The sequence below is a fragment of the Triticum aestivum genome, chromosome 3B (genome assembly GCF_018294505.1).
Source record: "Triticum aestivum cultivar Chinese Spring chromosome 3B, IWGSC CS RefSeq v2.1, whole genome shotgun sequence".
Taxonomy (NCBI): Eukaryota; Viridiplantae; Streptophyta; class Magnoliopsida; order Poales; family Poaceae; genus Triticum; species Triticum aestivum.
In genome coordinates, this window is record NC_057801.1 from 429,891,785 (window position 1) to 429,903,906 (window position 12,122).

At 50.7% G+C, this 12,122-nt stretch overlaps 1 protein-coding gene across 1 annotated transcript; it reads right to left on the reverse strand.

Moving 5' to 3' along the window:
• Positions 1 to 2,299: 2,299 nt before the first annotated feature.
• Positions 2,300 to 7,278, reverse strand: LOC123070197 (cinnamoyl-CoA reductase-like SNL6). Its single transcript, XM_044493266.1, has 4 exons — positions 6,463 to 7,278; positions 4,606 to 4,781; positions 3,187 to 3,387; positions 2,300 to 3,066 (listed from the first exon to the last, which is right to left on the reverse strand). The coding sequence occupies exons 1-4, from the start codon at positions 6,722 to 6,724 to the stop codon at positions 2,587 to 2,589; spliced, it is 1,119 nt and encodes a 372-aa protein (XP_044349201.1). The 5' UTR covers positions 6,725 to 7,278; the 3' UTR covers positions 2,300 to 2,586.
• Between the last annotated feature and the right edge of the window lie 4,844 nt (positions 7,279 to 12,122).

Sequence of the window (12,122 nt, forward strand, 5' to 3'; positions counted from 1 at the left end):
CACATCCCCGTCTCCATCGGCTCCACTCTTGGTTATCTCGTGTCTTTACTTGTGCAAGCTTATTTGTGTTGTATCCCTTGCTTGCTTGTGTACTTATTGTTGTTGCATCATATAGGTTGCTCACCTAGTTGCATATTTAAACAACCTATTTTGATGCAAAGTTTAATTTGGTAAAGAAAAGCTAAAAATTGTTAGTTGCCTATTCACCCCCCCTCTAGCCAACTATATCAATCCTTTCAAAGGTGTTGTACACACAGAGCTTGAAGTCGACGTGGCGTGGGGTGGACTAATCATCTACCATGGAGTTATGTTGAAGGTGGAGCTGAGGTCGGATGGAAGACTTCACTTGGTGCTGATTGAGGGGCTAAGGTGTAAGAGATCAAAGAGTTGAAACCTATTCAGCGGGAAAAGCGAGTGACATGCAGTTCGGACTATAGCCCAGTGGTCTGATGGAAGCGTGAAACTCGTCATCGGTTGACGACAATCGGTGATACTCAGCAGTGGGGGTTGAATGGTGTGGGTTCGCGACCCTTGAGACTCAACCGGGACAGCGGAGGCTCGACACGGTAATAGCGGCGAGGCGTGCAGTACGCACAGGACATGAAGACAGGCCAGGGCTCTGGTGGTCATACATGTGGTGAGACAACTGCGAATTTGACTCGTGATGACTACAAGCAACGGTGAAATTCCTTCATGTTTCAGACAGACAGTCAAGAAAGGAGCGGTGATGTTGAGTTCAGGTAACTCTTATGTGTGACACCCAATATGTGAGTTGTTCATTTTCATGTCGGTCAGTGATCAGTATGTGATGACGTTGGACTGATACTCTGGAAGTTGGGAGTACAAACTAGAGTAACAAGAAACTTTAATTTGCTCGAGTGTTGACTTTGATCAAGAAAAAAAAGACTACAAGTTGCAGGTGAAGTCATATTGAGTCTTTGGAGTAGCAGTGGTGCTCATGGGATAAGCTCAAGTCCAATGTACATGAAAGTTTGACACATGGACGAATTCAAGGTGGTGGAGAATATTCGCCAAGGTGGAGTTTGTTGGTGTTGTGTCGAATATTATTTACAAGGTAGGTTACAATTGGACTCTGAGTAGTATTGTGTTTAGATATGATATGGAGTCGTGTCCTATTAGGACACTTGTATCATAGGCCTCTCATATATAGCGGAGGTAGACACACAATGTAATCTATGCCAACATAATAGCACAAGAACGCAGGGGAAGCCGGCGTCCAGGGCGACCGGGTAGGTATTGTAGCGGTGTCATGTGGAGGAGCGTCCATAGTCAGGCCCCGGGATGTAGCCATATCGGTGAACCTCGTTAACAAATCTTGATGTTGTGCTCGTGTGATTGCTTGGTCCTCGGATGATCAACGGTATGCCTCGAATTTATTCTAACAGATGGATCCTTAGGCCGCGCTCCTCGCGTCGGTCCTCCGCCGCTCTCTGACGATGGCGGAGACGGATGCGCGACGCCTCCGCCGGAAGAATGCCATGGCGCTCTGACTCTCCATCGAGATGTCGGAGCGCAAGGCAACCAAGGATGCGGCGGCAAAGGCGAAGGTCGCCATGCAAACGAGCAGGACCACCTGCTCCGCAGGCTGCCGGGCATGAGTTGCAACTCTGACTCTGACCTGATGGACGACTCCACCTCGAGCTCCAACAACGACGCGCCTCCGCACGCCGACGCCTACACGGAGGAGAGGCACAGCCACGCCGACGACCGGAAGGAGAAGGAGCCGGCGAGGAAATGGTGATTTCCTTCGCCCTTCCCCGTTACATTTATATTTTAACTATGTTATAGTTCGTAGTATGGACTTACCGTTGAACTCCAATGAACTTTGCTTTTTTTGTCCGTCGATGCAAAGTTGATTCGATGAACTGTGTGTTGTTGATTGTGTTTACATAGCGTTGCATGGTTTGTGTGGTTTTGAGGGTTCGAATATGAGGAACACGAGGGTGGAAGCCACTAAATAAGGCATGCCCGGTCAGTGTCCGCGGATGCGTGCGGGCTCTTTTACGGCGTTTGAGGGCCTGGATTTGTAACTTGCGGGCGTAGATGCTCTAACTTGACACGGCTCGGCTAAGATGGCATTCAAAGGAAAAATGATACTTGCCGCCAAAAAAAAAGGAAGAATGATATTGTGCTTTTGATTTGACAAGGCGCTCCAGTTGCCACTAACCATTTTACCTGCAAACAGAATGGCTGAAAATGGTGTTGTACTTCTGATTTGACAAACAAACAGAATGGCTTTTCCGTAATGTCCGTATCACTGGACAGCGGACAGCACAAAGGAAATTTCGATCCAACTTTATTGATGCGTCAAATAACCTACAAGATCGCACTATCCCTATATACATCATCGCACTCGCGTACGTCTCTACTCCTCTTTGTCCACAGGGACAATGTACAATCAACTAGCACTGCTACTCTTTTTCCACCCCCTCCCATTCTGGTTTTGACCTCTTCAAGCAGCATGTGCAACCCAGGGGAGTCGGTGCTCGATTGAATTGTCACCTGCCGCGCGAACCCAATAGAATTAACTGCCTTCAAATCCACCAGCAGCGTTGTCTTGGCGCCCTATTGGAACGTAACAGGGCAGTAATAGTCATCGTACGTGCACCTCCTCCTCGAGGACATGAGCCTCCCCAGCTTCCTTTTGCAGAGCTCGAACCTCGCTGGACGGTCGTCGTCGACGCTCTGCGTTGCCGCCGTTCTTCTCGGGATCCCGAGCTGCCGCTCCAGCTCGGCGAACTCCTCGGCTCTCCGGATCACATGGTCGTAGCAGATGTACCTGCCGCCGGCCGTGTTGTCGCCCATCGCCTCGTACACCCGGACGTGGGCCTCGGCCACCGTCGCCACGTTCGCCGTCGCCAGGACGCCATCCGCGAGCATGACACCAGATCCTTTGAGGTACGCGATGGATGCCGTAGAGTTGCGGCGGCGAAACCCCGGCCCCGTGACCAGCGCGGGGCAGACGGTGACGAGCTTGAGGTCTCTCCCCCGGGCCGCCCTCCAGGCCGCCTTCTCTGCCGCTGTCTTCCCAAGTGCAAACCATAGCTGAAAAAGACGCACCTCACATCATTACAATGCCCACAGATGTACTATCTCAAAAATCAGAAACTCCGCGATGCAGGAAATTAAAATCCTAATGAATTCAGATTGCTTGAAACCACGGACCTTGTTGTTGCGGCAGAAGCTCTCGTCGCTCCAGCAGTTCTCGTCCAGGATGGTCGGGCCCCGTCTTTCATTAGGATGGTTCTGCCACCACACGCAGGCCAGCAAGGACGAGGTGAAGACGCACTTCCTGACGGATTCCGTCCTCACGCACGCTTCGATCACCCGCTCCGCTGCTTGGGCTTCCAAGCTAGCCATATGTTTCTGTTAGAACAAGATCCACAGTGAAAAGGTTAAGTTCATGTTGTTCCAGTGAGATGCATGGTAAACCTGTCCTGGTGTTATGCTCTATTGCCAAGGGAGTTGATGTGACCGAATTAGATATGGCGCCGACCGGACTAAACTGATGGCATTTTCCTAGACTCCAGGAGATTACCAGACTACCCGCGCAATTGGAGGACATAATGTTTCACAGTTCAGATCAGTCGTTAGCGTCTTCTTTATTTTGGGTTCTACTAGGTCAGATGAAACGGCAAAATGTCAACTTTAGGACACGTCACGAAGGTGCACTTTTCACTAGACCTAGTGGCTACTGGCTAGTGCTCGTGGCAGGCAATAATACCGAAAATGACACATCTATGCGGTCCTCAATAGTTTCACAAAAGGTTAACTGAATCAGTTTGGCTGTTACCACCAAACATAACCACATTGGTCAATTTCACCCCCACTAACCGCAATCTGTTGTCCATCCTCTACCAACCATTCAGTATGACTTGGAATACTTTGGCGTTCAGTTGGGTACTTGCGCCTTGAGTTAGATAGATACACCGCGCCTTCTGACTTCAACCCTTTAACCATGTCCTGCTCCTGGTCCATGGGTACAGGAGATTAAGGCTTTACTTGGGTCGTTTGCTGAACGCAAGATTTTGTGGGTTCGTCGTTCTGTTAATGTTGCTGTGCATTAATTAGCTAGAGTAAGGGGTCGGTGATGAACTATGTAAGGTTTGGCTGGGGATTCCCCAGACTTTGTTCTTTATGTATGACACTCTGAGGTTTGATGATTAAATAAAGCGGCAGTATTAACCCTAAAAAAACCACGTCCTGCTTACTCGGTCTTGTCTGTCGTTTGTTCCCTTTACGGTTTTCGTGCTGGTCAGTTTAACAATTAGTATTCCCCGCAAGAAAAAAAAGTTTAACAATTAGTATTTCAAAATCACCATCTTTTAGAAATTTCTTCCCTCGTGGAAACTTCCAGATCAAGAAACTACAAATCCTTAACGGCTTGACTCTGTGATGTGTTTATACGTGCACGTGCCAGCTTGTATCACCCATGTCTCATGTTCTTATTTTCTTATAGGAAACTAGTTAACCGAACAAAAGAAAGCAGGTCCTCTTGCTTCCCTCCGTGTGTTTTTCGACGTGACGACTATGTAGGGAGCAGACACATAATTTATGGAGATTGTAGCAGCGAGGATCACTCACCGTGTAGCCGGACATGCCCCCGGGATCTACAAACGCCGAGGTGTGGAACACACCGGTGCAGCCGTCGAACGCCCGGTGCAGGCTCTCGGGTTCCATCACATTCGCCATCACCGTCCAAACCCCATCCCGGCCGTCCTCCCCGAACATCTCCATCTCCCTCAGCTTGTCCAGGTCCTCTGCCAATAATAAAACAGACATATCAAGATCCACCACGTAAATACCCTCTTGCCATGTCATGTTGTAATTGATTGTGCAAATGATGTGCATTAGCCATAGCCTAACAATTTGTTAGCTGATGACCTAAAAGAACAATTTGTTAGCTAATGATCCAACAAGACATTTGTTACCTGTGCACAATAATTTGTTCAGCCAATCAACGGGTTGTTGACCGAGTAGCTAGTACTGTACTACTCCCTCTGTTTCTTTCTCTAAGTGTCGCTCACAAATGGCTGGCAGCATTAGTGCACTCCCTGAATACCAATCACGATGTAGTTGACCTAGTAATTTCCATCATCACGTCAAAAGAATACGGTTGTTCTGGCGTGGAAAATGCAGTAGATATTATTGTACTTCTTTGATTTGCAGACCAGTTCATCACCAACCGGAGGAACTTGAAAGAAAGCGATTGACCAGGAGGAAGGCGCGGAACGGAAAGCAGGGGAATTTTTTAGGAAGCCCCATATATATAAATTGTGCAAAACAGCATGAGAGCGAATTTGCGAATATAGTAATACTGAGACAAGTGTTATCTGGGCCATGTTCAACGTTCACCAGATGCTGGATTGTTTTGTAGCCACAGGTTCGATCTTCATTGATTAATCAGCTCTTTCGCTTGTTTCTTTTGGTCATTTATTAGTAGCTAGGTAAAGGCAAGCTGATTCGACTTGCTTAGCGATGTACAAGTCCGAATCTTCTAACCGGTGGAAAAGAAAACCACGTCTCAGGATGCTGTCTATGGGTGACGGCTAAGATTTCCTAGTAGCATATCCTAGCAAACATCTACTCTCTGTTTCGAATTACTTGTCACAATGATGGATGTCATTTCTGCGATGAGTAATCCCGAACAGAGGGAGTATTAAATTGCAAGAACTGGTCATTCGGGGCGTAAAGAAAATGGGGCGGAACAGTACACAAGCTAGTAGCTAGTGGTCTGGAATCATGAGGTTGAGAAGAAAGGGTGGTCCGATGCAGCACACCAATCCCAGTGCACCGGTTGGTTAGGTGGCACGGTGCCATCCGAACAAACTTTTGTTACAGGAGAGACAGAGAGTCGGGCTACAAGACGCTCGTTCGAAATGGTAAAATATGCCAACTTCTTACAAGCAAGGCCGTAACGAGTGTACGTTGCTGAGAAAAAGACTTGCCACAACAAAACAGGCCATTGACTTTCCACGTGTACTAGATGCCTACATGTAACAGTACTGCCCTTTTGGTGCAAGGTTGTAAATGCACCCAAGGTTAGATGCGCCAGATCGCTCCATAGCAGTGAGTTATATGGACGTACGGATGAATTCACGTATCAGAGGTAAATACGACTCCAGTCCATAAAAGAAAGTGTAAATGTTGCAACTGTGAATCACGCCTGGATTCAGACGTAGGCACTAGGCAGGGTGTGGACAGAAAACGACATGGCGCATTCAACTAAGCTCTGCCACGAAGGTGCGTCTCGCCCGCCACAAAGAACGATCCTAAAACAAATGATGTATCCGCGTATGTGTAAAGGTTGCAGTTCTTCTGAAGACGTCGCAACCGTGGCCGGGCCCCCCAAATCAAGCACAGGAAGCAGTAAAGGGAGATGAGCAGTTGGTTAATGGCCGGCCGGCGACGGCGAGGCTTTAGGATGGATGGCTGACTGACCTTGTGTCTCGAGGGCGAGGCGCACGGTGTATCCGTGGCGGAGGAGGCGGTCGACGATGGCGAAGCCGACGAAGGATATGCCGCCGGTCACGCACACGGTGCGCGGGCCCGCCGCGCCTTCGTCGCCGCCGGCCGCGCGCTTGACGTCGCTGTCGCCGGCCGAGGGGCGCCACCCGGCCGCGGCCGCGCCCCCGTGGAAGAGCGCGGCGCGCATCTCCTCCACCTCCGCCTGCATGCTCTGCGTGCTCCGTAAGACGCTCATGCCGCCTGGGCGGGCGCGTGCGTCCACCCCCCGGGTCTCTCGGTGGCGTGGTTTCTGCTTCTGGTGGAGTGATTTGCAAGTGTCAGCTGTGGGGTGGCTGGGCTCTGCGAGACGTGGATAATTATAGGAGGAGAGAGGAGAGGAGGTCTGTGCTCGCAGGCGCGGCGAGGTTTAGGTTAGGTGGGCTCTGTGCCGCGCTCTGCTCTACGGGTCGTCGGAGCGAGTCGTGGACTGGTGGTTATACTACAGGCTTGGAGCTTGGAACTGGATTGTCTGCGCGCCTTGCCTCGAGGTAGTTGCGCTGAGTGGCTGGGATCGCTCAGCCGTTCTGATCCCACGGGCCACGGTCACTGTCTAGCTTGCGCAGGTGAGGGCCGTCCAGAGAAATCGGCTCTAATAAATACTGTAGACGGGGATGGTGGAATCCGCATGTGTCCATAGATACACCATGGGATCTGCGCTGCAGAAGATGAACATGGGCTTGGTTCGTGGCATGGCAGGGCAGGCTCCACTATCTCCTCTCTTGCAGACTGCCACGCTCTTCCTCTCGGTGGAGGTAATGGAAGAGGTACTGTTGTGGACTCGTGGTTGGCTTGCAATGGGTTTTCCCCGGGAGGCAGGGCGATCCACCCACGTTGTCTGCATTAACAAACAGGGCCCCGGAGATCGTACACAAAATTATGGGTCGCTCCGTGGCGGTCCCGCTGTACAGAACGTCGCCGACACCATACCCTCCAGCAGATCCAAGAGCATTGCATTGCTCTCGTGGCTGAAACAAAACCAATCACCTAATCTCCTATGTCCAAGGTTTTTAGTGGGCCACGTAAAAGCATTGCAAGGGTAAACTTTAACAGAATGACTAATTCACATCTAGATGTTTTTAAGGATGTCACATATAAGTAGTTCGTCACACAATAATGGGCTTCAAGATTTGTACAAAGTATTGTTTAAATGTTTTTTGCTAATGTTGTGTGATGTCATGCTTAGATGTGACATAGTTATGTCACATCTAGATGAGTCCTAGCCACACCCAAACTTTAACTCCTCGTTTTTGAAGGAGCTAAGAGCATCTGCGGACAGCAAATTCGGGCCCTCAAAGACGTGAACAGGAACAGGAACCTCCTCTCGCTCTCGCTCCGCCCACGCGCCGTCGGCCACGGCGGCCACCAAAAATCACCGGGAGATCTACTCCGGCCACATCATCATGTCTCTAGCTAACCTCAAGTTCGATCAAGGCCAAGCTTTTGAAGAAGAAATCTGGAAAAAGTGGGGTGTTCGTACCAACTTCACAGATGAAGAAGGCTGTCGGTGTCAAAACCGGCGAATCTCGGGTAGGGGGTCCCGAACTGTGCGTCTAGGCGGATGGTAACAGGAGACAAGGGACACGATGTTTTTACCCAGGTTCGGGCCCTCTCGATGGAGGTAAAACCCTACTCCTGCTTGATTAATATTGATGATATGGGTAGTACAAGAGTTGATCTACCACGAGATCAGAGAGGCTAAACCCTAGAAGCTAGCCTATGGTATGATTGTTGTTCGTCCTACGGACTAAAACTCTCCTGTTTATATAGACACCGGAGAGGGCTAGGGTTACACAGAGTTGGTTACAATGGGAGGAGATCTTCATATCATATCGCCAAACTTGCCTTCCACGCCAAGGAAGGTCCTATCCGGACACGAGACGAAGTCTTCAATCTTGTCTCTTTATAGTCCGGGAGTCCGGCCAAAGGTCATAGTCCGGCCATCCGGACACCCCCTAATACAGGACTCCCTCAGTAGCCCCTGAACCAGGCTTCAATGACGACGAGTCCGGCGCGCAAATTGTCTTCGGCATTGCAAGGCGAGTTCCTCCTCCGAATACTTCATAGAAGATGTTGAACACAAGGATAGTGTCCGGCTCTGCAAAATAAGTTCCACATACCACCGTAGAGAGAATAATATCTGCACCAATCTAATTCTGCTGACGTATTCCGCAGTGTGACATCACGCCACGACCAAGCCTTTATTCGAATCGTTTTACTGTTCCTCCTCAGCGCGTTTAGCGAGGTGGTTTCCTTGGCACGTCTTGTCAAAGCAGAGATCGTGTCCCCTTATTCCGGGATTCTCATCAATACGGGCGTGGGTAACCCAACCGTGCCTTTTGGTATGACTCCCTAATTGAAAGCGAGTCCCAAACGATTACGGGGAGGGCTCTTGGTATTCAACTCCTTTATAAAGAGACCAAGGCTTGACTCCTTTCTTTTCAATCCAATCGAATCCGCCCCTCGCCTCGAGTTCCAACACCCAAAGCTCTAGTTTTAGGCGCTTCGGACCTTCGACGATGTCCGACTCCGACCTTCAAGGCCGGTGGATGCCTTCCTCCGTTACGGAAGAAGACGTGCGAAAACTGAGAGATGCCAGGTATCTAACCGGCGAAATCTCGCATAGGTTGTCTGCTCAAGGGCAGGCCATTCCCACTCCCCAGCCCGGTGAGAGCGTGGTGTTCACATCTCACTTCCTTCGGGGGCTAGGCTTCCCAATTGATCCCTTCGTGAGGGGGCTATTGTTTTATTACGGGCTAGAATTCCACGACTTAGCTCCGGAGTCCATCCTCCAAATCTCATCATTCATTGTCGTGTGTGAGGCCTTCCTCCACATTACTCCTCAGTTCGGATTGTGGCTTAGAACCTTCAAGGTGGAACCGAAGATGATCGAGGGGCAGCACGCTGAGTGCGGAGGAGCTATCATAAGCAAGGTGGCCGACGCTCCATGGCCCGAGGACTCTTTCCAAGAGGAGTTCGGCTTATGGCAACAGGACTGGTTTTACATCACAGCCCCCAGGGGCACCAAATGGGTGGCGCCACCTGCTTTTTGCTCGGGTCCCCTGTCGGTGTCAAAACCGGCGGATCTCGGGTAGGGGGTCCCGAACTGTGCGTCTAGGCGGATGGTAACAGGAGGCAAGGGACACGATGTTTTTACCCAGGTTCGGGCCCTCTCGATGGAGGTAAAACCCTACTCCTGCTTGATTAATATTGATGATATGGGTAGTACAAGAGTGGATCTACCACGAGATCAGAGAGGCTAAACCCTAGAAGCTAGCCTATGGTATGATTGTTGTTCGTCCTACGGACTAAAACTCTCCGGTTTATATAGACACCGGAGAGGGCTAGGGTTACACAGAGTCAGTTACAATGGGAGGAGATCTTCATATCGTATCGCCAAGCTTGCCTTCCACACCAAGGAAAGTCCCATCCGGACACGGGACGGAGTATTCAATCTTGTATCTTCATAGTCCGAGAGTCCGGCCGAAGGTCATAGTCCGGCCATCCGGACACCCCCTAATCCAGGACTCCCTCAGTAGCCCCTGAACCAGGCTTCAATGACGACGAGTCCGGCGCGTAAATTGTCTTCGACATTGCAAGACGGGTTCCTTCTCTGAATACTTCATAGATGATGTTGAACACAAGGATAGTGTACGGCTCTGAAAGATAAGTTCCACATGCCACCGTAGAGAGAATAATATCTGCACAAATCTAATCTGCTGACGTATTCCGTAGCGTGACGTCACGGCCAGGCCTTTATTCGAATCGTTTTACTGTTCCACCTCAGCGCATTTAGCGAGGCGGTTTCCTTGGAACGTCTTGTCAAAGCAGAGATCGTGTCCCCTTATTCCGGGATTCATCAACGGGCGTGGGTAACCCAACCGTGCCTTTGGTATGACTCCCTAATTGAAAGCGAGTCTCAAACGGTTACGGGGAGGGCTCTTGGTATTCAACTCCTTTATAAAGGGACCAAGGCTCGGCTCCCTTCTTCTCAATCCAATCGAATCCGCCCCTTGCTTTGAGTTCCAACACCCAAAGCTCTAGTTTTAGGTGCTTCGGACCTTCGACGATGTCCGGCTCCGACCTTCAAGGCTGGTGGATGCCTTCCTCCGTTACGGAAGAAGATGTGCGAAAGCTGAGAGATGCCAGGTATCTAACCGGTGAAATCTCACATAGGCTGCCTGCTCAAGGGCAGGCCATTCCCGCTCCCCAGCCCGGTGAGAGCGTGGTGTTCGCATCTCACTTCCTTCGGGGGCTAGGCTTCCCGATTGATCCCTTTGTGAGGGGGCTTATGTTTTATTACGGGCTAGAGTTCCACGACTTAGCTCCGGCGTCCATCCTCCAAATCTCATCATTCATTGTCATGTGCGAGGCCTTCCTCCATATCACTCCTCACTTCGGATTGTGGCTAAAAACCTTCAAGGTGGAACCGAAGATGATCGAGGGGCAGCACGCTGAGTGCGGAGGAGCTATAATAAGCAAGATGGACGACGCTCCATGGCCCGAAGGCTCTTTTCAAGAGGAGTTCGGCTTATGGCAACGGGACTGGTTTTACATCACAGGTCCCAGGGGCACCACATGGGTGGCGCCACCTACTTTTCGCTCGGGTCCCCCACCACGGCTAGCGTCATGGGTTAATGAAGGACTTGTCTGGGGGACGCCCAAAGACGTGCCCTTGCTGTAGGACCGCATTCGAGATCTTCTAGAAAGAGATATCAATTTGACCGTAGTGGCGCAAGTCATGCTGACTCGCCGCACACTGCCCTGCAAACGTCGACCTCTCCGCCTGTGGGAATTTAATCCGGAGGGACCGCGAGTCCTCCAACATTTCATGGGTGCGACACCCGTGGAGATGTACAAATTGTTCTTCGGATCACAAGCAAGGTGTCCGGATTTGTCCGAGGACGCAGGTCTGAGCTGCAATCATCCGGATGCTAAGGTAAGTAGCCCCGTATTTGGACACACCATCCGTATTTTCATCACAAAATTACCCTTGATAGAGTTGTCCTTTGAACAGGAGTGGATAGTGAAGGCAAAGCTTATCAGGTGTCCAGCCCCCCTGCCCGAGACCGCGCCGAATCCCATGCTAACTAGGATGCTAGAGGTTGCGCTTTTGGCGGAAGGCGAAGGGGGGAACCAAGGAGCTACTGCCTCCGTGAAGGAGGCTGTTAGGAAGGGAAGAATCAAAAATTCCCCCGGCCAGGGATAGAAAAGGACTGCCTCTGAAGACCTGGAGGTGATGGCCTCAAAACGGGGGAAGAAATCTTCACCAGAGGGTTCGGCACCGGAGAACGCCCCGGCCGAATCGCCCCCTAAAGGGGACCCGCTCTCTCCCGAGACATAAGTGAAGGGAGGGGTTCCATAATAAATGACACTCCTGTCTTATTTCTGAGGAAAGTGACCGAAACATTACCTTGCAGTTCGGATCTCAACCCTTCTCAGCAGAGCTCATCTTCAGGGGATCTTCATTCGGAGATGATAGAGAGCGAAACGCCTCCTCTTGTTGCACCGTCTCATGAGGCAGGCGACCCCGAGGTGTCGTCTCGGAGGGTTTTCCCAAGTCCGGACCCTAAAAAAGGTGGTCAGGCTAGTCCGGC

Coding starts and splice junctions, on each gene's coding strand:
- LOC123070197 (XM_044493266.1), bottom strand. CDS start 6,724: ATGAGCGTCTTACGGAGCACGCAGAGCATGCAGGCGGAGGTGGAGGAG. Junction 3,388..4,605: donor GGGGCATGTCCGGCTACACG/GTGAGTGATCCT, acceptor TTGTTCTAACAG/AAACATATGGCTAGCTTGGA. Junction 3,067..3,186: donor GCTTCTGCCGCAACAACAAG/GTCCGTGGTTTC, acceptor CGTCTTTTTCAG/CTATGGTTTGCACTTGGGAA.